Source organism: Centroberyx affinis, unplaced genomic scaffold (genome assembly GCF_046629955.1).
Source record: "Centroberyx affinis isolate AG114_WGS23_722 - 3 ecotype Tasmania unplaced genomic scaffold, CSIRO-AGI_Caff_v1 ptg003001l_1, whole genome shotgun sequence".
NCBI classification, from domain to species: Eukaryota; Metazoa; Chordata; class Actinopteri; order Beryciformes; family Berycidae; genus Centroberyx; species Centroberyx affinis.
This window is the reverse complement of record NW_027281104.1, coordinates 71,101-96,149: the sequence shown is the minus strand read 5'-3', so window position 1 is coordinate 96,149 and position 25,049 is coordinate 71,101. Positions and strand designations below refer to the sequence as shown.

Sequence of the window (25,049 nt, the reverse complement as noted above, 5' to 3'; positions counted from 1 at the left end):
TATATATTATTTATTATATATTATTTATATATTTATTATATACATATATTATTTATATATTTAGAATTGTTATAGCTACTATCATAAATTTAAGTTTATAATATAGAATAGTATACATATAATTGAGGTTATGACAATTATAAAGTGCAATAAATGAGTAATGCAAATGGCAGTGATACCGTTATGGGAAAGACTGATGGCAGAACAAATGGCAGAACGAGTGCAAATAGGCAGTGTATGACAGATGGAGTATTGTCCTTGGGGTGGCTATGTGACAGGCCAGGTTAGGGCTGCTGAACAGAACTGTTGAGTAGCCTGATGGTCTGGAGGTAGAAGCTGTTCTTGAGTCTGCAGTCCATGACCGGATGCTTCGGTACCGCCTGCCAGACAGCAGCAGGGTAAAGAGTTTGTTGGCTGGGTGGCTACAGTCCCAGGTCTTTGGTAAGTGTCCTGTAGTGATTGGAGCTCCCTGCCGATGATGTGTTCAGCTGTTCTCACCACCTTCTGGGACAAATCTCGTTCTGCTGTTTTGGCTAACGAGATTTCTGCCTTACTGAAAAAAGGTGCAATAAGGCCCCTGTCCCAAGGGGAGATGGGGCAGGGCTTTTATTCGGGTTATTTTCTGGTGCCAAAACGGGACGGGAGGTTCCGCTCCATCCTAAATTTAAAGCGGCTAAACAAGTAACCTCAAGGTACTTCCCTTCCGAATGCTCAGGTTGAAAGCACTCTTTCAGTCCATCAGGACAGGCGACTGGTTCACGGCAGTGGACCTTCGCGACGCATATTTCCACATCCCTATTTGTCCAGATCACAGGTAGTTCCTCGGGTTCGCCTTTCAAGGAAGAGCCTTCGAGTACACAGTCCTTCCATTTGGCCTGTCTCTGTCTCCACGCACCTTCACAAAGTGTATGGATGCAGCACTGGTCCCCCTGCGTCAGGCAGGCATACAGGTCTGCAACTACCTGGACAATTGGCTGGTTTGTGCTCAGTCAGAGAGCCAGGCTCGAGCTCACACAGAGGCTGTGCTGGCTCATCTCCTCTCCCTTGGGTTGCATCTGAACCCAGAGAAGAGCCACCTCAACCCAACAAGAAGGATCAGGTATCTGGGGCTTATGCTGGACTCTGTGGTAATGAGGGCGTGTCTGACGCAGGAGAGGAGAGCAATTATGGAGTGCATTGCCGGCTGTGTTTCCGGCAGGCCGGTGTCAGTGGCAAGGTGCCAGAGGATGTTGGGCCTCTTTGCAGCGGCTGCCCAGGTCATGCCATTGGGCCTATTGCACACCCGCCCCCTTCAGCGGTGGTTCATAAGTCAGAAGGTGTGTCCAAGGAAGGACAAATCCAAGTTGCTGGTTTTGCCTCAGAAGAGCCAAGGGGTCCTCAGGTGGTGGAGCCGGTCCTTGGCTGTTGAAGAAGGGGTTCCCCTGGGCCAGGGCTCCTCCAGGGTGACCATAACCACCGACGCTTCCCTCTCGTGCTGGGGCACAGTCTGGGAAGGGAGGTCCATTTAGGGGCACTGGGGTCCTGCGCAGCAGGGATTGCATGTGAACCTCCTCGAAATGGAGGCAGTCAGCCTGGCTTTAAAGCACTTCCTCCCAGCTGGCAGGCAGGTGTTGGTGAGGACCGACAGCACTGCAGTGGTGTCTTACATAAATCGGCAGGATGGGTTTTACATCTCCTGGGGTCTCAGAGTGTAGCAGCAGACCTCTTGTCACGGGGTGTTCCCCACCCGGGCGAGTGCCGCTTGCACCCACAGATTGTGCAGAAAATTTGGGGTCGCTTCAGGAGAGCAGGGGTGGACCTTTTTGCTGCAGAGGACAACACTCATTGCCCCTTGTGGTTTTCAATTCAGGGCCCACCAGGGCCACTGGGGACAGATGCCCTGAGTCTTCCATGGCCACGAGACAGGCTATATGCTTTCCCCCCGCTTTCTCTCCTCCAGCCTTGCTAACAAGGATCAGGCTGCTGGGAACCCAGGTGCTCTTAGTGGCCCCGAACTGGCCAGAGACCATGGATGGGCAGACCATGGGCAGCCAATGGCCTCTCCCAGTCAGGCTAGAGATGTTGTCGCAGGTGCAAGGGAAGATTTGGCACCCAAAGCCTCAGGTTCTGAGCCTTCATGTGTGGCCCTTGAACGGCAGCGCTTGCAGGGGCTTGGCTTAGGCGGGGATGTATAGACACTCTGCAAGCCTGCCGGGCTCTCTCCACCAGACTGCAGTACAGCAGCAAGTGGAGAGTGTTCAGGGATTGGCGTGCTTCTAACGGGGAAAACCCCACGACTTGACATCTCTGTGATCCTGTCTTTTCTTCAGCGGGTTCTGTGTTTTTCTTTTATTGTTGCTGAAGACTAAGTGTCATTCACTTCTTTAATCCGTTCATTCTGCAGATGGTTCTGTTGGCCTGGTAGTGTTCGCCACTCTCCTCATGACTAATTTGGTATACGGTAGTCAATGGTTACAGGTTCACTGACATGAAATAAAACGTTCATGTATGTAAACACGGTTTTAAGAACGAAGTGAACCTGGAACCATTCATTGTCACTCGGCAGTGGAAGGTGGGCTCTAGGCTCTCCCTTCTGAGTCAGCTAAAAAGAGAGTGAGTGTGTGGGTGCGCACACAGTTATGATTAATTTGGTATAATGCTCCTGACCCAAGGGTAAGTAATCAATGGTTCCAAGTTCACTTCATTCATAAAACCGTGTTTACATACGTAAATGTTCGTTCTTGGTAAGGCTCAGAGAGATGCTGGAAAATGTAAAAATGGATTGAGAGTGTTTTTGGTACATGACACCACACAAACAGCTTTGAATGGACCTCAAGACATAAAATAAAACACTGGAAAGTGTAGAATATGGGTACTTTAAACCCCTGTAGCTCCTGGAGCGCTCCGATGAGTGAAGTACCTCTGGTCGGCCTGACCCCGTACTTTGTTACGCTCGTTCTTTTAGCCTCTTATAGAACTAGTGCTGGGCGCCAATAGTTCCGTGGGGCTCCCGGGGGCTCAGGTCTGCCATCGTTCCAGGGGGGCCGGGGAACGGGTACTTCAAGCTGACCGATCAGCGGGGCTACCGGTTCCCGGTGCTCCCCTCCCTATCTTTCTTAGCTCTTTTAGCCTCTTCTGCTGGGTTTAGGGCTTCTTGTTTTGTTTTGTTGCAGAGGGTCCAGCAGTTAGAGTCCTGCCTTCCATGTTACCACTATCTGCCATACTGATTAGCTTCACGCTGTTCAATCTATGAAAATAGTCTGCTTTCAAACTGTGTTCTCCCTGGTTTGGTTTGACTTTCTGCCATAAGTCAGTCCGGCACTTCATGCCAATTCGTACCCCCGGACACAGAGAGTGAACAGACTGAAAGCAACACATAAACTAAACCAATTTTCTCGCCGATGGTCTCATTTTTCTACTGACAAACTTTTATGGTATCAAAATTAATTGGAGGATGATAGAATCAGATTCAAATTCTACACAAAAGGGCTTTAATTTAGTGGAGAGAAAAAGCTGTTGGACTTGGGAGCAAATTATTTGCTTTTGCAGACAGCACTTCATTGGATTTTATTTTAGTAAAATTAAGATCATGGAGTAAAAAATGTCTCTGTAGTCACACATCAGCTATATGTTTTCTGGGGGGTTCAACTGTTAAAAGCAGCTTATAACATACAAAAGAAACTGCAACTACACCATGTAACTAGCTGAATGTGTGTTGCTGCTTTTCATGAATCAAAGTAAATATATTCTTACACTTCCTCAGACCTGGTTTCAACCTCTGCACTCCACCATGGTCCACACTGGGGGAATAAACAAAGTCAGATCAGCAGATTCTCTTTGATGGTGGAAACATGGGCATTTAATAACCTTCTTTATGAATGATTTTCCATACAGCATCAGTCATAACTCCTGTAACTCCTGACATTAATCAATATTCCTCAGCAGACTTTGCCTCTCCATACCTGAGAGTGTCCAGTCTCCAGTGTGGATCCTCCAGTCCAGCAGAGAGCAGCTTCACTCCGGAGGCTCCTGGATGATTGTAGCTCAGGTCCAGCTCTCTCAGATGGGAGGGGTTGGAGCCAGTGTTGCCAACTAATTTTCAGGGGAAGTTGCTACAGGCAGGTCGATTTATTGCTAAAAGCTGGAAAATTAAAGATATTCATTAGAAATGAGACTGTTACTAAGAAAATATTGAGGAACTGCACTTAAGAGCCTTCTTAAGAACTTCCTAAAATTTCCTCTTATGTCATTTCTTAAGATCTATCTTAAGAACACATTGGTGAATCCGGCCCCTGGTCCGGAAGTATGGTAGCCTATCGGGGAAAAACAATACATTCAATACCACCAAATAAAATCTGTATTAAATTCTAAAATGAACATCGACTACAACAAATTTTCAACAAATTGTACAAACTAATTCTCCTCCGACAACACACACACACACACACACACACACACACACACACACACACACACACACACACACACTGTTTCTCATTTCTTCTGAGAACAGTTTGAATGTATGCAGTGTTAAAGTGCTGTTAAAAGAAAATTCACATGGTCACTCTTAGCTAATGTGATTCCAGCTGCTTTATAAACATCAACTTAATGAAAGAGAAGTAACTTAATTGAAATATTAAATAAAAATATCATAGTGAATTGGGTTATTATTGTTTACAAGTGTCAAAGATTTGATTAGGCCTCAAGTTATGTGTGTCTACTTTCTCATAAGTTCCAAAAGATAAATGGCTTTTTATTAGCTTTTTAATACCATCTGGAATAGCATTACACAGCATTAGATGCAATAGCACAGGGCTATTGCATGATAGGCATGGCATTATAGGGCTATATTCAATTTCTCATACGTGATGCTGCAGGTACGTCTCTTGTTCCTCCTCCAGCGTGGTGACGTCAGGATTGACGCTCTAGCTGAACACTGGGTCAAGTCAGCCAGAGACAGCCAGAATGATACCGGAAATTGTTGCGTTTGCCTTCAAAATAAAGCCCTGTACATGTATGGTAAGTGGCAAGCACATGACATTACAGTTATTGCTTACTCTGACTGGAACCCGAACCATTCTATAGTTGTTGAATGGACTTTTCCAACGTTTTCCGCCTTTGTGTATGTATGGCGTTTTGCATAAGAAGATTTAGCTATGAATATATGGTATGAAAAGGAAATTTTGGAGACTAAAATTGTATTTTCATTTACCACAGATTTATAGTTATTCAATTCTATTTTCACTCTGTTTCATTACGCACTATAGATAAGTTGAGATGATTAGTTCGAAAAAGTCGGGTTATTACCCCCCAAAAGTTCAAATGGCCATCAATAGGGTTTTTATTTTGAAAGTTGCGAACGGAAGTGCTCTATGTTATCGAGTCCAACTTGACACCGGAGGCTGCGGGCTGACTTCCACACTGCTGGCAGCGTGTGGAACACTCTGCATGCACTCTCCTGTTCGACTAACCGGTTAATAACCTTATTAAACATCATTTTGACGTTTTAAGTAGTTTCTCCGTGTACACCGGACTTTGAAAAACAGCGACAGACTCCCGTTCGGACGTCAAATCCTGTTTTTATCGAAAGTTTTTGTCGTGTTTGCTTGGCTGCATCTCCTGCTTCCCCGCGCGGCGTGAGTTTCACGTGGGAACCGGAGCTCACCAATACTCGGATATCATCCATCAATACTCTGGTAACAGCCATAGTTATCTGAGAAATATTGACAAGCATGGCGACCTTGATTTTAGAAGATGGGACAACGTTCAAAGGCCGCCCTTTTGGTGCAAATGTGTCAGTATCGGGAGAAGTTGGTAAGTGCTAGCATGAACTGAAATGTATTCTTGTCACTAAGTTTGCACTCCTTTAGTGTTTTAGGCATTTATTTTCTCAAATTTGGCAGTTTAATGCGGCCTTGCTTATCGACAAGCGTGTATACATTGTAGAACACGAGTTTTGTCCTTTCAGTAATCATTAGGGTCTTATGGGAAATTCGGCGTATAGATGATCCGCCATGCAGCACGTTACCTAGGTAAAATTACAACTTTTAGAATTGGGTCACACCGCTCGCTATTTCCACCCACGCTGCATCTTAGTGGAAGACAAATGTAGGCGTAACAGGCGAACCCGTTCTTAGAAGTTGAACTGTATTGAAATAAGTGCTGCTTGGTGTATTGCGTGCATGCCGTATTGAAGAGTGGACCTTATTCATTTTGGTAAAGTCTTAGGTCATGTTCTACCCGGTATGTACTTCACCTAATAAGGAAGGTAGCATTAAACTGCCAGATTGTTAAACGGAATTTGGCGGAATGATTCATAGTTCATTCATTCATAGAAGAGCCTCTCACATCTGGGTGCCACGAATCAGTTTGATTACAGAATTAACTTGCACCCAGATTATAGTGTTGTTTTGACGTTTGGATGTAATTCTTTTAATAGTCTGATATGTAATCCTATTGGTTATGTGTATTATTTGCAGTGGGATGCGCTCTGTTTGTCTTGTTCCTACTTCATTGATAACAGGCATGACTTTTATTTGTGCCAGTCCTAGTCCACAGTGGCATTGAGATTGGTTGTGAAACTGCGGAGGTATCTCTGTCTGAAAATCGCCTTTAAAAGTCCTTTAATCTAGATTTGTAATGTATCATCTCAGTCAATTCATAGTCTAATTAAATGTGAAGGGGGAATGGACAGCCCTAATGTATACAGAAGAGGTGATGTGACACTGTCATAATGTAAACTGAATAGTGGAACTGGATAAACTTGTGCCGTAGTAGGCATTGGCTAGTAGTTTACAAGAAATACAAGGTTCAATAAAGGTCCAGAATCATCACTTTTTATTGGGACAATATTTTCAGATCGCAGTTTCTCTGGAAATAGTGGTGATGAAAAAGCAGACTGTTTTTGTTTTGGTTTGTTTTGTGATATATCTTCAGTATAAATCACGTGTGGCCATATTTGCTCAGCATCAGAACATTTTACAGATATTTCTATGCGTGTAGAGATTTGCGTTATTCTTATGAAACCCCCTCATGATAAAATGACCATTTCAGTTCATCTTTATTCATTTGAATACACACGGATTGTGTGAAAACAACATGAGGACAGTTTGAAACCGAAGTCTGTAGAAGTCCCACATCCTGTCTGATTTCAGATGGAATGACTCACAGAGTGTCCACAGTGTTATCACTTACTGATGCAATGTGTGGTGAAACACATTGATATACCTGATTGTGTATGGGGCAGTCTGCTGATCATGTACTAATGGATCTTGTGTGTGTGTCTCTCTCTCTCCAGTGTTTCAGACGGGCATGGTGGGCTACCCGGAGGCTCTCACGGACCCGTCCTACCGCTGTCAGATCCTGACCCTCACATACCCCCTTGTGGGCAACTACGGTGTACCGCAGGATGGAGAAGGGGAGTTTGGACTCAGCAAGGTGGGCTGGCATTGATAGTCAAGTCAACTTTATATTACTTCATATAGGCCTTTTAAAAGCACAAAGCCTGTGTGTACCAGAGTGCGTTGCAAAATAGTTAGAAAACGGGGGGGAAAAGGAGGAAGAGCATGGAAGTATGGAAATGGTTTGTGTGTCCCACCATGGAGGAGAGGAGACAAGGAGAAGAGAGGAGAGGAGGAGACAAGGAGAGGAGAGGAGAGGAGAGAGGAGAGGAGAGGAGAGGAGAGGAGAGGGGAGAGGAGAGGAGACGAGACAAGGAGAGGAGACAAGGAGAAGAGAGGAGAGGAGGAGACAAGGAGAGGAGGGAGGAGAGGAGAGAGGAGAGGAGACAAGGAGGGGAGAGGAGGAGAGGAGACAAGGAGAGGGGAGGGGAGAGGAGAGGAGACAAGGAGATGAGAGAGGAGAGGAGAGGGGAGGGGAGACAAGGAGAGGAGAGGAGACAAGGAAAGGAGAGGAGGAGAGGAGAGAGGGGAGAGGAGACAAGGAGAGGAGACAAGGAGAGGAGAGAGGAGAGGAGGGAGGAGACAAGGAGAGGAGACAAGGATGGGAGAGGAGGAGAGAGGAGAGAGGACACAAGGAGAGGAGAGGAGACAAGGATGGGAGAGGAGAGAGGAGAGTGGAGAGGACACAAGGTGAGGAGAGGAGACAAGGAGAGGAGAGGAGGAAAGGAGACAAGGAGAGGGGAGAGAAGAGGAGAGGAGGAGAGAGGAGACAAGGAGAGGAGGAGAGGGGAGGGGAGGGGAGAGGGGAGGAGAGAGGAGAGGAGACAAGGAGAGGAGGAGAGGAGACAAGGAGAGGAGGAGGTTATAAATTCTAGTTTAAATGAATCTGTGGCTGGTACAAACTACTCAGTTCAAAAGAAGTACACTCATACCCATTCACTTGTGTTGTAGACTAGGTTGCCTTGTCTTCATGGAACAATTAACTAATGAAAGACTGGATAAAAACCGCACCCTGGTCTCAAACGTTTATTTCAATGGCATAATGGTGTAACGGTGCTACAAATTCACCATGAGCTTTATCATTTTGCGTTGAACTCGGTGGCCAGAACAGAAGACCACCCTGTTGTAAGAAGTAAATATTCTAAGATTAATGAAAGAGATTGCCCATACCACATAGTGATGTGTGTGTGTTTTCCTGCTGTTCTCTCCTCAGTGGTTTGAGTCGTCCAAGATCCACGCCGCAGCTCTGATCATAGGAGAGTTGTCGGAGAACCCCAGTCACTGGAGCTCAGCCATGTCACTGGACCTGTGGCTCAAAGAGCAAGGTGTTCCTGGGTTAGAAGGTCAGTGCCTAGTAAGGTTACTGTGTATCGGGTTGCTGGGCCAGTTATATGTCGGGCTAATGTTGTGAAGTAAAGGCAAGTCCAGAACGTCACTTAAAGCAGTGATTCTCAACCTCTTTCATATCAAGGACCCCTAATTTACGACACATCAGAGCCACGGACCCCCATTTGATGAGATTTTGTCTCTCGGACCCAAATCTGAGAATGTTTTTATTGTTGGATATGATTTTGTCCAGAATTCTATGACTATCTAGTAGAGAAATAACAGAGAAACTATGATCAGAACAGTCATCCTTCTACATTCTCTAACTGTAATGCTGAAGCAATTCATCAGTTTTCTGGGGACCCCCTGGAACCCCCTCAAGGACCCCTGGTGGTCCCCGGACCCCACGTTGAGAAACACTGACTTAAAGCATGCAGCATAAGAAACACCAAGATAAAGTAAGAGAAGGGGTATAATTCGCATGTGTGTTGTGTAAAATGGTCTAAAAGCTGATAATTTTGGATAATCCTGGATATATATTGCATCATTTGACATTCACTTTTTGTATATGCTTTTTTTTGTCCACTTGTCTCTTTACCGCAGGCATCGACACCCGCCGTCTGACCAAGAAGATCCGAGAGAAGGGCACCATGCTGGGGAAGCTGGTGATGGACGGGACCCCTGAGGCCAGCGTCCCCTTCGACAACCCCGACCAGAGGAACCTGGTCCAGGAGGTCTCCATGAAGGTACCTGGCACTCATCCTGCCTGAATTACCACCAACAACTCTGATGTACTCAGTAGACTATCTTTTAAAAGGAAAAAACACTTATCTCTCTACCGCTTGTCACCAGGAGCCAAGAGTGTTCAACCCCAGCGGCAGTCTGCGAATCACAGCGGTGGACTGCGGCATCAAATACAACCAGATTCGCTGCCTGGCCCAAAGAGGGGCCCGTGTTACCGTCGTCCCCTGGGACCACCCGCTGGACAGCACAGGTCGGTAACACACACCGCTCGCATCAGTGACGGGACAGATTAGAGCAGTGGTTCTCAGCCTTTTTCATAGCAAGGAATTTAGTCCACATTAGAGCCACAGACCCCCATTTGATGAGATTTTGTCTCTCGGACCCAAGTCTGAGAATGATTTTGTCCAGAATTCCATGACTATCTGTACTGTAGGTAGAGAGATAACAGTGAAACTATGATCAAAATAATCATTCTAAAATGACAAAATCATGAACTTTAACAATTCATCAATTTGCCGGGGACCCCCTGGAATGCCCTCAAGGACCCCTGGTGGTCCCCGGACCCCACGTTGAGAACCACTGGATGAGAGAAACAAATGGTTCTAAATCAAATTGTGGCAGGGTGATTGTTAGAGCTGACCTATACTAGTTACTCGGGTTTGAGCGATGGGAGCTTTTTGAACGATGATATGGATATTTTTGGACTGAAGCTGCTGATATAGCCGACATATTGTACTGATATTCAAAATCTTTAAATTAGATTATTTTCATTCCAAAAAACTTAAACAATTAAAAGGTTTCAGTTTCCAACCAAATTTTATTCATACCTCTCAAACAGCATTTAGATGATGGGACACTAAAACTCTCAATTGAACCCCAGAATGAAGTAACATATTCATGCATTGTATTGTATGCGTAACTTATTAACGCATAATTGTTACATAATTGTCTCTCAGTTGGCTTTTTATAAAAGATTGAACTGTGATCCCACTATGACCTTTCAGAGGGCGATTTCTTTTTTCTTTTTTGTATAATGCCAGACAGAATGGTTTCTAATGGCGGAAATTCTATATTCATATCACCACCAAAATCAAATCAATTGTTCCTTGGCTCAAGGCCTATCTGTCCACCAAATTTCATTAAAAATCTGTGTACAAGTATGAGATATCCTGCAGACAGACAAACAGATACAAAAACAGAACCTCCTTGGTGCAGGTAACAAAAGGCCAATATTGGGCCCCATATCTGCAAACTGACTCGGTCCAGCCTTCATCAGTGGTAGTACAAGCGTAACGTTTTTCTTGTCTTTCCCCAGATTTCGACGGTCTGTTCATCAGTAACGGCCCTGGAGATCCCCAGCTCTGCCAGGCCACCATTGACAACGTGAGGAAGGTGGTGTGTGTGGACCGCCCCAAGCCGCTGTTCGGTATCTGCCTTGGACACCAGCTCCTCTCCTTAGTCATCGGAGCAAAGACCTACAAGATGAAGTCAGTTCCTCACACCCAGCACTAATAAACACAACACGATATCTCCAACTAAGGGCGTTTAGTCCGGTTAAATCGGACTCTGGTTGGTTTTCCCCCTTGGTGCGGTTCGTTTGGGCAGGTGTGAACACAGTAATCGCACTCGGGGCGCGGACCAAAACAACCGCACCGAGACCCTTTAGAGGAGGCGGTCTCGGTCCGGTCCCGAACGAACTCTGGAGCGGTTCGTTTGCGGTGGGAACGTGATCCGACCTCCGACCCAACTACCAGGTGTAATTTACTCAGCAAGTTTGAGCTAAACGGCTCCTGTAGCAGGTAGAGCAGGTATAGCAGGTATAGCAGGTATAGCAGGTTTAGCCAGTATAGCATTTTCAAGACATTTCCTCAAAGTGCATTGGGCATTCTGCTGGTACAGACTTGCCTGGTATATTGCCCAGATAATTACCACAGTTATGAGCAAATGCCAACTCTGCCGTTGCTCCATGTTGCATAGCAATGTGCACTAGTCCAGAACACAGGACCTTCTTCCCGTATTTACTTTCCTGCTCCCACCCCAGACACATCTGACCAATAAGCGGAGCGAACGTTCTCACCTGGTTTGTAGTGACGCATTTTGGTTCGCTTGGATTTTTCTCCGTGTGAAAAGAAACCGAACCAAAGGGAAAACGCTCCCAAGTTTACAAACTGATTGACCTGAATCAACCGATTCGGACCAGAGCAAACAAACTATAGGTGTGAAAACGCCCTAACTAAGCATCCAACTTGATGAGCTTCATCCAGCAAAGGCTCTAAAGCTTTTTAAGGCTCTAAATGTTTTCCAAAAGCGTCTGCATACAAAACGTTTAAGACAAAAAAACATTAAGACCTCTAAAACTAATTTGACTAAGACTTAAAGGCTGAATTTAAGGACAGTTGAGACATTTTAAGACTTTTCGAGGACCTGCAGACACCCAGAATTGTTTTCGAAATGCTTTAGGAGTCAAAACATCGACATTTTACCTCCATGGTCGAAAAAGTAGGTGGATTTGTTGCTAGTCTCTTTTGAGAAGTGCCCAGTCAGAAAAGTCACTAAATCTAGCTATAAAGTTACCAACAGTTGCTGTTTTTAGCCAATCAGCACAGTGGGAAATCCTGCCTCTGCAACCAATCACACGTCTGCTACGGTTTCTTCTGCTTAGCCAATTGTCCAGTTATTAGAGCGCCCTCTGCTGGTCAGATAGCAACATTGCACCAAAAGTCAAACGATTCAAAGTGAGGTTTTTTCCCAGTTTGTTTTGCTGTTCCTTGTTTTTCACTTAATGCAGCTGCCATGTATTTCCTTAAATTTTGATAGTGTCATTTGATAGACGCTCAAACCCAGAGAGTGAATAAAAATTAGGGTCAAAATCATCCCATCATTACGTAGGATGTCTTCTTTCCCTGATGCCTGGGAAAGTCAGTGTTGTCTCAGCTAATAGCAGATTCTTGGATCAGGACCAAGACGGTGAACTGCTTTGACCTCAGTGACCCCTGCTAGGGGGATGTCCTCAAAGCCCACACACACACACACACGCACACACACTTTCTTTGGGAGCATTGTGGTGTGAAAGGCGGCTCTCTGCTGTTCTCAGCAGTTTGGGGACTCCTTTATAAGCACCGAGGTATCGGACCATCCAGGCTTGTTGTGATAAGGCTGAGCACACACACACACACACACACACACACACACAAACAGGTCTGTGGGGTTAGGGAGTCTTTTGCTGAGACTACCCACCGCTGCTTTATCATGCTTGGTGTGAAGGTCAGGGTGGGCAGCCAGTGTTCCCATTATCCTGCTGGAATGTTGTGGGCAACGGGACTGACAGTGGGATTGTGGGATTGCAGCTGTAGTTCACAGAGTACAGGCTGGGCAGTTCACAGGGTTGCCTTGTAAGAAAAGTCACTTCTGGGTATGTTAATTAACATGCATCTCATATCTGGATTGCGTCTAGAGCTGATGTAGCTGGATTATATTTACAACTGACATTAAAATGCGTTTCTGGTATACACATTGAAATCCAGCTTCTCTTTCCCTCGCCAAAACACAGATTGTATTTTATTGTGGTGTTGTTTTTTTTTTTCTTTAGATCATTTTGGTCTGGATTTTTGTCTGTATTGTGGTAGTTAACAGTGGAGACGGGAAAGATTGAGAGATAGAAAAGGGAATGACATCAGTGGGCTTGAGCAATATCTGCTCAAGCCCACTGACCGGACCAGTAGGGCTGGGCGATATAGTTGAAATCAATATCATGATAATCATAAAGATTTTTCTTGATATCAATATATATCACGATATGGTTCATGTATGCAAAATCACATTAAATAATCAAATGAATGTTCATCTCATTGAACCGAATGGTAATGTTAGGTGTGATGTCAAACAACACCGAAATATTCAAATAATATTCCTACCATACCTCATTTTATGAGAGTTTTTAAGTAAAATTTGCTTGTCATCATCAATTTAGACAGCAGAAATGTGTGTCAAGATATCTTCATATCATCACGATATGATTCCACTGGAAGACGATAAACGATAATATTGAATTATCACCCAGCCCTACGGACCAGATCCCATTTTTAATAAAAGGACAATATTGATGCTCTGTGTTGTCCAGCTGATATATCAGTCTACTCTTCAGTTAAAGCAAATACTTAATTTCTCACCATCTCCAAACGTGTTCCTCAGGTACGGTAACCGTGGCCACAACCAGCCGTGCATCCATAAGGGAACGGACCGCTGCTTCATCACCAGTCAGAACCACGGGTTCGCCGTCGACCCGCAGACCCTGCCGCCGGACTGGGACGTCCTCTTCACCAACGCCAACGACCAGACCAGCGAGGGCATTGTGCACAACACGCAGCCCCTGTTCAGGTAACAGGTGCACACTCACACACCCGGGGCGGTAGTGTGTACATCCGCCTGTCAGCCAGTTGTCATCACATACATCTCATATATGTTTTACACTTTTAATTATAGTCCTAAGTCCTCACAGTTAGGACAGAACCTGCTGAACCAGCATGAGGTGGCGGTGCGTTCTCAATAGGAAGCAGTAGCACAAGACACCTTGAGCATAATTTTTGACCCTCCGTATGCTTTCCCGTTCGAGTGTCTTGGCTAAATTTTAAATTACAAATGACTAAAGTGGTTGAGACGAGTACAGACTGAGATTAAGGTTCCACCGATAAGTGTAAGTGAACTGCCGCCAAACCAAAGTTGGTCGTACAGACTGACTCCACATCAGCCCGATATAACGGTCCAACCGTAGTTGAGACCTTCCTGTCTAATGTGTGTTCCCGCATTGCTTTTCATGATGCAGTTATACCTGGATCATGGGTGTATGAATATTTGTCCTGGACAAATGTTTATCTGCCTCTTGCACTGCCTCGTAGCACCTATGTCCTGTTGGACCAGAACTTAGCTTTATGGCACTTACCCTCGTTGTTCTCTCCTGACTAGAACCTTGCTTGTGTTGTATTAAAATCTCATGTGTACGTTGCTTTGGATCAAAGCGTCTGCCAAATGGGAAATTGTAATTGTAATTGTCAGTAGCTGGACCTCACCAGGGACTAAATGATAAGGAACTATACAGTATGCCATCAACAGGCAGGCCACGACGGGTTGCAACACATTTCAGTTACAAAGGTTAAAAGCCTTGTTCATAAGCCAAAAAAGCAAATGACAAAGCAATATTAGTAATCCAGCATTTAGCATGGTGATATATTGCCTCTACACCAGTGATTCTCAACCCTTTTCATATCAAGGACCCTTAATTTAGTCCACATTAGGGCCACAGACCCCCCTTTGATGAGATTTTGTCTCTCAAACCCAAATCTGAGAATATTTTTATTGTTGGATATGATTTTGTCCAGAATTCCATGACTATCTGTATTGTATGTAGAGAGATAACAGAGAATGTATAAGAAAGACAATTTTCATTATAGTTTCTCTAATTGTGTTCACTTCTTGTAAATGAAATAATGGAGAAGTTTAACGATTCATCAGTTTACTGGGGAACCCCCTCAAGGTCCCGTGGTGGTCCCCGGACCCCACGTTGAGAACCACTGCTCTACACTATATGTTTTGTTGGATCTCTGCTCTAATTAGCTGGCTTACTCGTAGGATAGATTCCTGCTACTGGAAGATAAAACTGTGTGCGATGTGTCTGTCCAGTGTTCAGTTCCACCCGGAGCACATGGCCGGTCCCACCGATCTGGTCGGCCTGTTCGATGTCTTCCTGGACACCGTCAGAGACCACAAAGAGGGCAACACCGCCAAATCCGGTAAAAACACCAGAAGGGAATCTTAATTACCCTTTCTCTGACTTCACCTCTTTAACTGATAAACCAAATGGGGCACACAGTGTTTAGAATTTGTATTCTTAGCAGTCTATGACGGCACATGTGATATTTGAGTGCCAATACCGATATTTTTTGGATTGAAGCTGCCCATAGATGATATTTTGTACTGATATTTAAGATCTTTATATTTGACCATTTTCATGCCAAAAAAAATCTTGAAAATTACAAGTACTCATTTAATACTAATAATATTGAAGATAAAAAATTTGTACATGCTTGTGTGAAATCCATTCAAAATGTCTCATTAGAATCAATTCAGGTTAAGCACTTCCCATAGACAACCAGCGGTAGTATTGATCAATTCTACAATAAATATGTTATCAGTTGCATTATATCCATCATATCAGAGGGGGATGACACTGACCGGACCAGATCCTATATTTGACAAAAGGACAAAGTCTTGTGTGTTAGAAAAGCTTGATGAGTTGGTGTTGCCGGGAGCATCAGTGTGACACCGGGTTTCTCTGTGGGTTTTTCCAGTGAAGCAGCGTCTGACCGACCACCTCGCCTTCCCCGGTTCCCTGAAGCCTGAAGAGTTTGTCCGGCCCAGGAAGGTCCTCATCCTGGGCTCCGGAGGACTGTCCATTGGCCAGGCGGGCGAGTTCGACTACTCCGGCTCCCAGGTCCGTCACAGCAGTGATTCTCAACTTTTTTCATATCAAGGACCCCTAATTTAGTGCTTTGATGCGATTTTGTCTTTCGGACCTAAATCTGAGAATATTTTTTTATTGTTTGATATGATTTTGTCCAGAATTCCCTGACTATCTGTGCTATAGGTAGAGAGATAACAGTGACACTATGATCAAAATAGTAATTATTCTACAGTCTCTAATTGTGTTAACGTCTTGTAAATGAAATAATGGTGATGTTTAACAATTCATCAATTTGCTGGGGACCTCCTGGAACCACCTCAAAGACCCCTAGCGGTCCCCGGACCCCACTTTGAGAACCACTGCATTAGAGAATACCCCAGCACTGATAAGAGCCTCCATAAGATTTTATTTTCATAAGCTATTACATCTATTCTGGTAGTGCTTGCACCATCCCCATGACTCAATCTGAAAAACGGAGACAGCATGGTCATCCTATTGGAAGGAAATTTGATATGTTGACTATGGACCCAAACACATTTTCAATTATTTAATTAATTTGTTATTAACATATTCAAAATGGCCATTTTGTAAGAAAAACACTTTTTTCTTCAGTGTGTAAAGTCAGAGTGCATTTTCTTGTTTTATTCTGATGAATAACCAGATAGTTGTAGTAAAAGTTAGTTAAAAAAACCTTACTATGTATATTGTGAAAATCTGAGTTGGTTTTTTTTAAATACCCCATAAAATAGAAATGACAAAGGGTATTAAAAAGGCTCTGTAAATTACCAGCTATTTTTATTAAAAAGCAGTCAAATTTGCAGCCATATCTAGTTATATCAAGTTTATTTTTAGTTTATTTAGTGCTAGGTGTCTGATTGTTTTGCATATTTTATGAAGCTCCAGTAGTTATGGAAGCAAAATATTTATATCTCAAAATTGACCATTCGATCGGTTAATTGTGGTGCCTCACCTTAAGATTTAGAAATTGCTAACAAAATTTAGCTGGTTCTGTCCTAAACATCCTTGCTGGTTTATAGTAGCCCAGTTGGCCCAGTCTTCCAGCTGATTACTTTGGTCTCTCCAGGCTATCAAGGCTCTGAAGGAGGAGAATATCCAGACAGTGCTGATCAACCCCAACATCGCCACCGTCCAGACCTCCAAGGGCCTGGCCGACAAAGTCTACTTTCTGCCCATCACATCGGAGTACGTCACTCAGGTACACATGGACTCTATCAGCAGGAACTGACATGATACTAGTGCTCAGTCACCTGTTATTAATCCCTTCTCAAATAGGGTACAAAGGCCACAAATACTATTTATGTATACTACTAGAAAATACTGTTCATCTCAGCTTTCAGATGGTAAATACTGCTAGAAAATACTGTTCACCTCAGCTTTCAGATGTAAATACTACTAGAAAATACTGTTCACTCAGCTTTCAGATGTAAATACTACTAGAAAATACTGTTCACTCAGCTTTCAGATGGTAAATACTACTAGAAAATACTGTTCACCTCAGCTTTCAGATGTAAATACTACTAGAAAATACTATTCACTCGAATTTCAGATGGTAAATACTACTAGAATATAATGTTCACTTCAGCTTTCAGATGGTAAATACTACTAGAAAATACTGTTCACTCAGCTTTCAGATGTAAATACTACTAGAAAATTCTGTTCACTCGAATTTCAGATGGTAAATACAACTAGAAAATACTGTTCACCTCAGCTTTCAGATGGTAAATACTACTAGAAAATACTGTTCACTCAGCTTTCAGATGGTAAATACTACTAGAAAATACTGTTCACCTCAGCTTTCAGATGGTAAATACTACTAGAAAATACTGTTCACCTCAGCTTTCAGATGGTAAATACAACTAGAAAATACTGTTCACCTCAGCTTTCAGATGGTAAATACTACTAGAAAATACTGTTCACTCAGCTTTCAGATGGTAAATACTACTAGAAAATACTGTTCACCTCAGCTTTCAGATGGTAAATACTACTAGAAAATACTGTTCACCTCAGCTTTCAGATGGTAAATACTACTAGAAAATACTGTTCACCTCAGCTTTCAGATGGTAAATACCACTTGGGAACTCTTGGGATTTGGCGATGGACCCTGATTTCTCCTACTTATTTAATTTTGACTCAGAACAAGGTCCTTTCCATGTGACGCGAACACAGCCTTTCCTCTCCCACTCCCCCCCCCCCCCCCCCCCCCCCGCTTCCAGGTGATCAAGAACGAGCGTCCGGACGGCGTGCTGCTGACCTTCGGCGGCCAGACGGCGCTGAACTGCGGCGTGGAGCTCACCAAGCTGGGCGTCCTGGAGAGGTACAGGGTGCGCGTCCTGGGCACGCCGGTGGCCTCCATCGAGATGACCGAGGACAGGAAGGTGTTCGTGGAGAAGATGGAGGAGATCAACGAGCACGTGGCGCCCAGCGAGGCGGCGCTGTCTGTGGAGCAGGTGAGGGTGGGGGGGGACACAGACACACCAGGGCCGGGCGATAATTCAATATGATCGTTTATCGTCTTCCAGTGGAGTCGTATCGCGATGATATGAAGATATTTTGATATCGTGACACACATTTCTGCTGTCTGAATTGATGATGACAAGCAAATTTTACTTAAAAACTCTGATAAAATGAGGTAGGGCTGGGCAATATATCAATATTATATCGATATCGTGATATGAGACTAGATATCGTCTTAGATTTTGGATATCGTAATATCGTGATGTGGCATAAGTGTCTTTTCCTGGTTTTAAAGGCTGTATTACAGTAAAGTGATGTCATTTTCTGAACTTACCAGACTGTTCTAGCTGTTCTATCATTTGCCTTTACCCACTTAGTCATTATATCCACATTACTGATGATTATTTATCAAAAATCTCATTGTGTAAATATTTTGTGAAAGCACCAATAGTCATCCCTACAATATTGTCGCAATATCGATATCGAGGTATTTCGTTAAAAATATTGTGATATTTGATTTTGTCCATATCGCCCAGCCCTACTTACAACTGAACATTTAGCCCACTTTGTAGAAAATACCGAGATATATATCGTGTTTCGCCATTCAGCCTAAAAATACCGAGATATGATTTTTGGTCCATATCGCCCAGCCCTAAAATGAGGTATGGTAGGAATATTATTTGAAAATTTCAGTTTTGTTTGACACCACACCTAACATCACCATTCAGTTCAATGAGACGAACATTCATTTGATTATTTAACATGATTTTGCATACATGAACTATATCGTGATATATATTGATATCGAGACAAATCCTTATGATTATCATGATATTGATTTCAACCATATCGCCCAGCCCCTAAGACACACACACACTAGGGTTGCCCAGTGAGGGTATTTGAAGATCGATACCCATACTTTTGGATTGAAGCAGTCAGAGGTTCATGTACAAAGCCCCTCAAACCTCGGCTCTTGTTCCACATTTTCCCCTTTCTTTGCAGTTTAACTTTGTTTTTTTACGCCCTCTCTCTCTCTCTCTCTCTCTCTCTCTCTCTCTGCCGTCTGCCAGGCGGTGGCCGCGGCCGAGCGCCTGGGCTACCCCGTGCTGGTGCGCTCGGCGTTCGCCCTGGGCGGCCTCGGCTCGGGCTTCGCCAACAACCGGGAGGAGCTGACCTCCCTGGTGACCTCGGCCTTCGCCCACACCTCCCAGGTCCTGGTGGACAAATCCCTCAAGGGCTGGAAGGAGATCGAGTACGAGGTGGTCCGGGACGCCTACGACAACTGCGTCACCGTGAGTGGAAGGGGGGGGGACAAATGTTAACCGTTTACCGCATATAACCGAGAATATCGTTTTAGAGGCTTTTCAAGTTGTGTCACGAATCTCCCAGCATCCATAACTGGCACAGTTGTGGCGTTCCATTGGAGAATTAGCTGTGTGCAAATCTATAACAACTGGGCTTGAAAAACAGATATATGAAAAAGATAGTTGTAGGTGTGGAGCCATACAGTAAGTGGGAATACTTAGACTCAGAGAAAGTAAACATTTCTACCATTTCTCATCAAAGAACAGGGGAGAATTCCACCCAGAGAATGTCAACATTGCTATACCGTTTCTCAAGAAACTAACTTCAACTGAGAGGATGACGGCTAATTATGAGGAATATGAATCGGGTGGGCTATAACAGGGATGTAGTGGAGGGTAAAGACACCTAAACTTTGTATTGGGGCTGAACAATTTTGAAAAAATATCTAATTGCGATTATTTTGACTGATATTGCAATTGCGATATCATTTGTGATATTAGAGGGAATGATCATTTTTACATCATTATTCTCATTTTCATTGAAAAACGTATTAAAATGATTATGGTGTGATTTTGGCGGGGATCTGTACCAAACAAAGATGTTTTCTTAAGTCTGTAGAATATGATGTGTAGGCCAGGACATCTCTGCAGCACCACAATATTTCATTTAAAATGCTATTTTGACACATTTCACCTTTAACAAATATTGCGCCTCCTGCGATTTGAAAATTGCAGTAGGCCATATTGCGATTTCGATAAAATTTCGATTAATTGTTCAGCCCTACTTTGAATACCTACCTTTTTTATTTGTGGAATCTCGATTTTTAGGCTGACTTTATGACCTGAAGTCATGGTGTAGATAATAGTAAGTATTATCAAACTGAAGATGGGGTTTTTAAGGAAAAGAAAGCATAAATGAATACTTTTTTGAAAATATAGTTGTTGTGTTTTTTTCAATTTGTGGCTGTTTGCCCTGTTATGATAACCAGATGTATGTCAGCATTTACCCACTTTTTAAATTATCACTACGTCGCTAGATGTAATGTTAGTTTGCATTCCCACCTGACAGTATACATGTGACCTGAGTCCGTTGTCCCGTGCAGGTGTGTAACATGGAGAACATTGACCCCCTGGGCATCCACACCGGGGAGTCCATCGTGGTGGCGCCCAGCCAGACGCTGAACGACCACGAGTACCACATGCTGAGGAACACCGCCATCAAAGTCATCCGCCACCTCGGCATCGTGGGAGAGTGTAACATCCAGTACGCCCTCAACCCGGAGTCTGAACAGGTACACACTCTCAGATATATACACACAACTATTTCTAAGCCATGGTATGCATTTGACTTCTTTTTCTTATTCTTTTGGCAACAAGTACTTGGATTGTCCTTCACATGCTAACACACACATTCACATCCACACGAACACACACTAACTTCAATTTAAGACTAAACTATAACTATAAATTCAACTTAATTAAATTAGTCGGCTCTATCAAGTTTTAGCAAGACACTTGGAAGGAGAGTAAAAGCGGGTAATTACTAGGGATGGGACGATATATCGAAATTCAATATATCGCAATACAAAAATTACTCGCAATATTAGCTCCATTTTATTCTGCTGTAGTAATCACAAATGAGACGGATTGCCCATCACGATTCACAAGCTCTCCATCGAAATTTTATTATTTGCTTCATTATTGTTATCGTCCTGTCCCTAGTAATTACAGAACTCAAACTGGTTCTCACAAGGATAGATGTACCAAACACACACACAGTCAGTTGTAACCTGTGTGTGCATTGTTTTGCAGTACTACATCATCGAGGTGAACGCCCGTCTGTCTCGGAGTTCGGCCCTGGCCAGTAAGGCGACAGGTTATCCTCTGGCCTACGTAGCGGCTAAACTGGGCCTGGGGCTCCCACTGCCACTACTCAAGTAAGTCTCTCATATTAACCAAGGCGGATATGTCACTAGATCAGAAAGACAGCAATGTTTCTCTGGATCTGATTAGTTATTATTTATTTATATTGGCTTCATTCTTTTTTTTCAAATAATGTAATGCACCAACCAAGCGTGACAAGTCCTGGTAGGCTAAAATAAGCTTGTGGAAAATGGTTGAATTGAAAAGATGTTTATTTTTTTTCAATCCACCACTATAGTGAATTCTTATTCTTGACTTTCAGTGCATTGACCACTCATCTTCCCTGTGTTTTATTTATTAATCGTACATGTTTCTTTTGTTTAATTGTGTATATATTTGTGGAAGTATTTGACTTATTTGTTGACTCCTTAACTTATTTATTGACTTATGACTTATTTAGTGACTTATGACTTTCCTGATACAGGCCTTAAACTATTTTTTTTTTTACACTTTGCTTCGCACTTATGCACTGCTGCACTTCTTTTAAAATGTATTTTACTTGATTTTATGCATTCTATGTACTCTATTTCTTAACTTTATTTTTATTATTATTCAGTGGGTTTTATTTTCCATCGTATGTTATGCTCATTCTATGTCTATTTTCATGCATGTAATTTCTTTGTTGTAAAGCACTGTGAGCTGCTTATTTGCTTATGTATTTACCCATTTATTTTTATGTTTTTTTTTCTTCATTTTTTTTTGTTTCTTTGTGTCTTTCTTAATTTTATTTTATGCACCTGATGACTGCCTGCAATTTTGTGACTGTGTTTTTTTAAATCTATAAATAAAATGAACTTCAAGTAATTAAATGTGCTTTTCCCAGGAACTCGGTGACCAACTCGACGACGGCAAACTTTGAGCCCAGTTTGGACTACTGTGTGGTGAAGGTGCCTCGCTGGGACCTCAGCAAGTTCCTCAGGGTTTCCACCAAAATAGGCAGCTCCATGAAGAGTGTTGGTAAGAGGCAGCGACCAATAGAACTGCATTTTCATCATTTTTCAAGGCGATGGCATCGGTGAGGGAAAGAGAGGACAGTTGTAACAAGCCAGATTCAAACCCATAATGTCACAAGTGCATGGTACACGCTTTAGCCTGCTGAACCACTGGGATACTACAAACTAACTTAAACTTAAAACTATAACTATGTAATAAAGTTCGACCTAACTAAAGCAGTCAGCTCTATGTATGTCACTGGAGTTATCTTCACCATCACATGTTTACTTGAAATAGGCCCACAACCCCTCTAGAAGTCACAACAGTGATTTCTGGCGTTCCAGAAGATCACTGATTTTATAACTCGCCATTAATCTCGACAACAATAAGCTAATGGGACGGCTGACCCTGCTGCCCCGAAACAGCCTGCTCAGCAGTTCAGAAAACAAGTCATATCAGCAAACAATTACACCAAGAGCTGAGAACAGTGTATCACTACTGACTCGAGAAATGAGCAGAATCATGAAAAAAAAAAAAAGACTGTACAGACTGTAGTTCACGTAAAACCAAGCCTCGAGTGTGTTTTTCAAAAGCGTTTTAATGATGAATATTGAGTCGGTAGGTTGATCCAGAGCCTATTGTCCAAAATGTGCCTTAAAGCTGGAAAATCTATCCAAAATTGTACTGGTAGCCAATGAATTGAAGCTAAAATGAGGGAATATCCTGTCTCTTCTAGTGAAAACAGTTGCAATAGTCAAGATACGACAAAATAAAAGCACACATCACAGCAAATTTAAGCCTCCTGATTTGTAGAAAACATGACTGCAGAGCTGGAATGAAATCCCAACTCATTCGCTGTGTCAGCTATAAAGCCTGAAAGTTCTACTTATGTCTGAGTGGTGTACTGCTGTCCTCGATAGGTGAAGTGATGGCTATTGGCCGCAGCTTTGAGGAAGCCTTCCAGAAAGCTCTGAGGATGGTGGATGAGAACTGTGTAGGCTTTGACCACACCATCAAACCAGTCTCTGACCAGGTAAGAACAAGGCAGTTTGTGTCCCCTCTTTATTGATTTCCCATCCCTTTTCTCTTTCTTTTTTCAATGATTGGCATATTCTGATGTTATCCCAGAGTCGGGTAAGTGAACAAGTTTCCAGCGTTTCCATTGTTAGCGTAGCTACAATGCCAGCTATTCCACTGAGTAAAGTTATTGTATTGCTATTGTAGTGATCCAGCTATTAGAGAAGTAGCTGTCCACACCAGGGATTAACCAAGCCAATAGGTTTCATTTAGAAACCAGAACAGACTTTTTTCACAAGCATGGCTGAAGTACTTTCGCAGGGTATAGATCGGTTCTCACCATTGCCAGCAATGTTATGAGGCCGACTTTCTGTCACCTCAGACAGATAGTTGCCATTGACATGTCTCTCTGTTTCTGTTGTCAGATGACTGCACCGCTATAAAAAAGTGATTTGATTGACAGTCACTAAATTTTAACAGACAAAGTTACCGTTAGCCTTGGGTAGCCAGTTAACATTTTGATTGGTATCAAAATGCTATGGATTGGTAGATGGGTATTGTCATTTGATTTGCAAGACTGTAAACTAATGACTTGTACCATCTTTCTACTCCGAACCCTTTGTTGTCTAAATAAAAGGCATTGCTAAAAGATTAGATTAGATAAGAGATGTTTGTATCCATGATTGTCTTAGAAAACAATTATTACATTGCCAAGTTGCCATGATTGCCAAGATGCTCATAGATGATGTAACTATGTAATCATGTAACTCAATCAACTGATGTAATCATGTAACTAGCACTAAGCTAGTTTTCATCTGTCTGAATCCAATGAGCTAATATGGCCCCCACCCCTCACCACCCTCACCCACCAGGAGCTGCAGACTCCCACAGACAAGCGTATCTTCGTGCTGGCGGCGGCCCTCAGAGCCGGCTACACCGTGGACCGGCTGTACAAGCTGACCAAGATCGACCGCTGGTTCCTGCACAAGATGAAGAACATCGCCGACCACGAGCGCCTGCTGGAGACGTACAACCAGGTAATGTTGAAAAGAGGAAACCCAACTAGGGGGATTTCGTACCGGTTAAAAAGCAATTCAGGTTCAACTTCGTATTACTGACACCGTCCTTCCAACCAGGATGAGAGCGCCATGCCTCCAGAGGTGATGCGGAAGGCCAAGCAGCTGGGCTTCTCCGACAAACAGATAGCACTGGCTGTACAGAGGTGGGTGATATGCAAGTTAGGTGAGGACACACTACATGCCCAGTCATCAACCTATAAAACCTATAAAAACCTTAAAATTCTCTTCTTTAAAGTCTTCAGTCGACTTGATATCCTTTGGGAAACGCTCATGAAATAGTCCAGAACTTAATTGAAACTGCATGAAGTCGTGAGTTTTCAAGATGATGCACTATCTGGAAACTTGAGTCAAGTCAGTCTTTCATTGATCAGTGGCAACATCTTTGTTCTTTCTTTCTTTCTTACTTTCCTTC

At 43.3% G+C, this 25,049-nt stretch overlaps 1 protein-coding gene and 1 pseudogene across 4 annotated transcripts in view; both read left to right on the top strand.

The window, feature by feature from the left end:
* The first annotated feature begins 908 nt into the window (after nt 1-908).
* On the top strand, nt 909-2,160 carry LOC139659050 (uncharacterized; annotated as a pseudogene).
* A 3,295-nt stretch (nt 2,161-5,455) lies between these two features.
* The window catches only part of cad (carbamoyl-phosphate synthetase 2, aspartate transcarbamylase, and dihydroorotase), a 47,996-nt gene continuing 28,402 nt past the window's right edge, over nt 5,456-25,049 (top strand). For 2 of the 4 annotated variants that reach the window (XM_071537262.1, XM_071537261.1), the window contains exons 1-18: nt 5,456-5,793; nt 7,277-7,416; nt 8,593-8,722; nt 9,309-9,451; nt 9,558-9,699; nt 10,765-10,936; nt 13,641-13,826; nt 15,126-15,235; nt 15,794-15,936; nt 16,991-17,122; nt 18,141-18,374; nt 19,452-19,673; nt 20,789-20,977; nt 21,498-21,622; nt 22,432-22,565; nt 23,462-23,574; nt 24,431-24,595; nt 24,695-24,780. In XM_071537262.1, the coding sequence (XP_071393363.1) occupies nt 5,712-5,793; nt 7,277-7,416; nt 8,593-8,722; nt 9,309-9,451; nt 9,558-9,699; nt 10,765-10,936; nt 13,641-13,826; nt 15,126-15,235; nt 15,794-15,936; nt 16,991-17,122; nt 18,141-18,374; nt 19,452-19,673; nt 20,789-20,977; nt 21,498-21,622; nt 22,432-22,565; nt 23,462-23,574; nt 24,431-24,595; nt 24,695-24,780 (2,648 nt within the window). In that variant the 5' untranslated portion in view covers nt 5,456-5,711. The remainder of the gene's footprint in view (nt 5,794-7,276; nt 7,417-8,592; nt 8,723-9,308; nt 9,452-9,557; nt 9,700-10,764; nt 10,937-13,640; nt 13,827-15,125; nt 15,236-15,793; nt 15,937-16,990; nt 17,123-18,140; nt 18,375-19,451; nt 19,674-20,788; nt 20,978-21,497; nt 21,623-22,431; nt 22,566-23,461; nt 23,575-24,430; nt 24,596-24,694; nt 24,781-25,049) is intronic. The other 2 variants (XM_071537263.1, XM_071537264.1) reach the window with 2 other exon arrangements.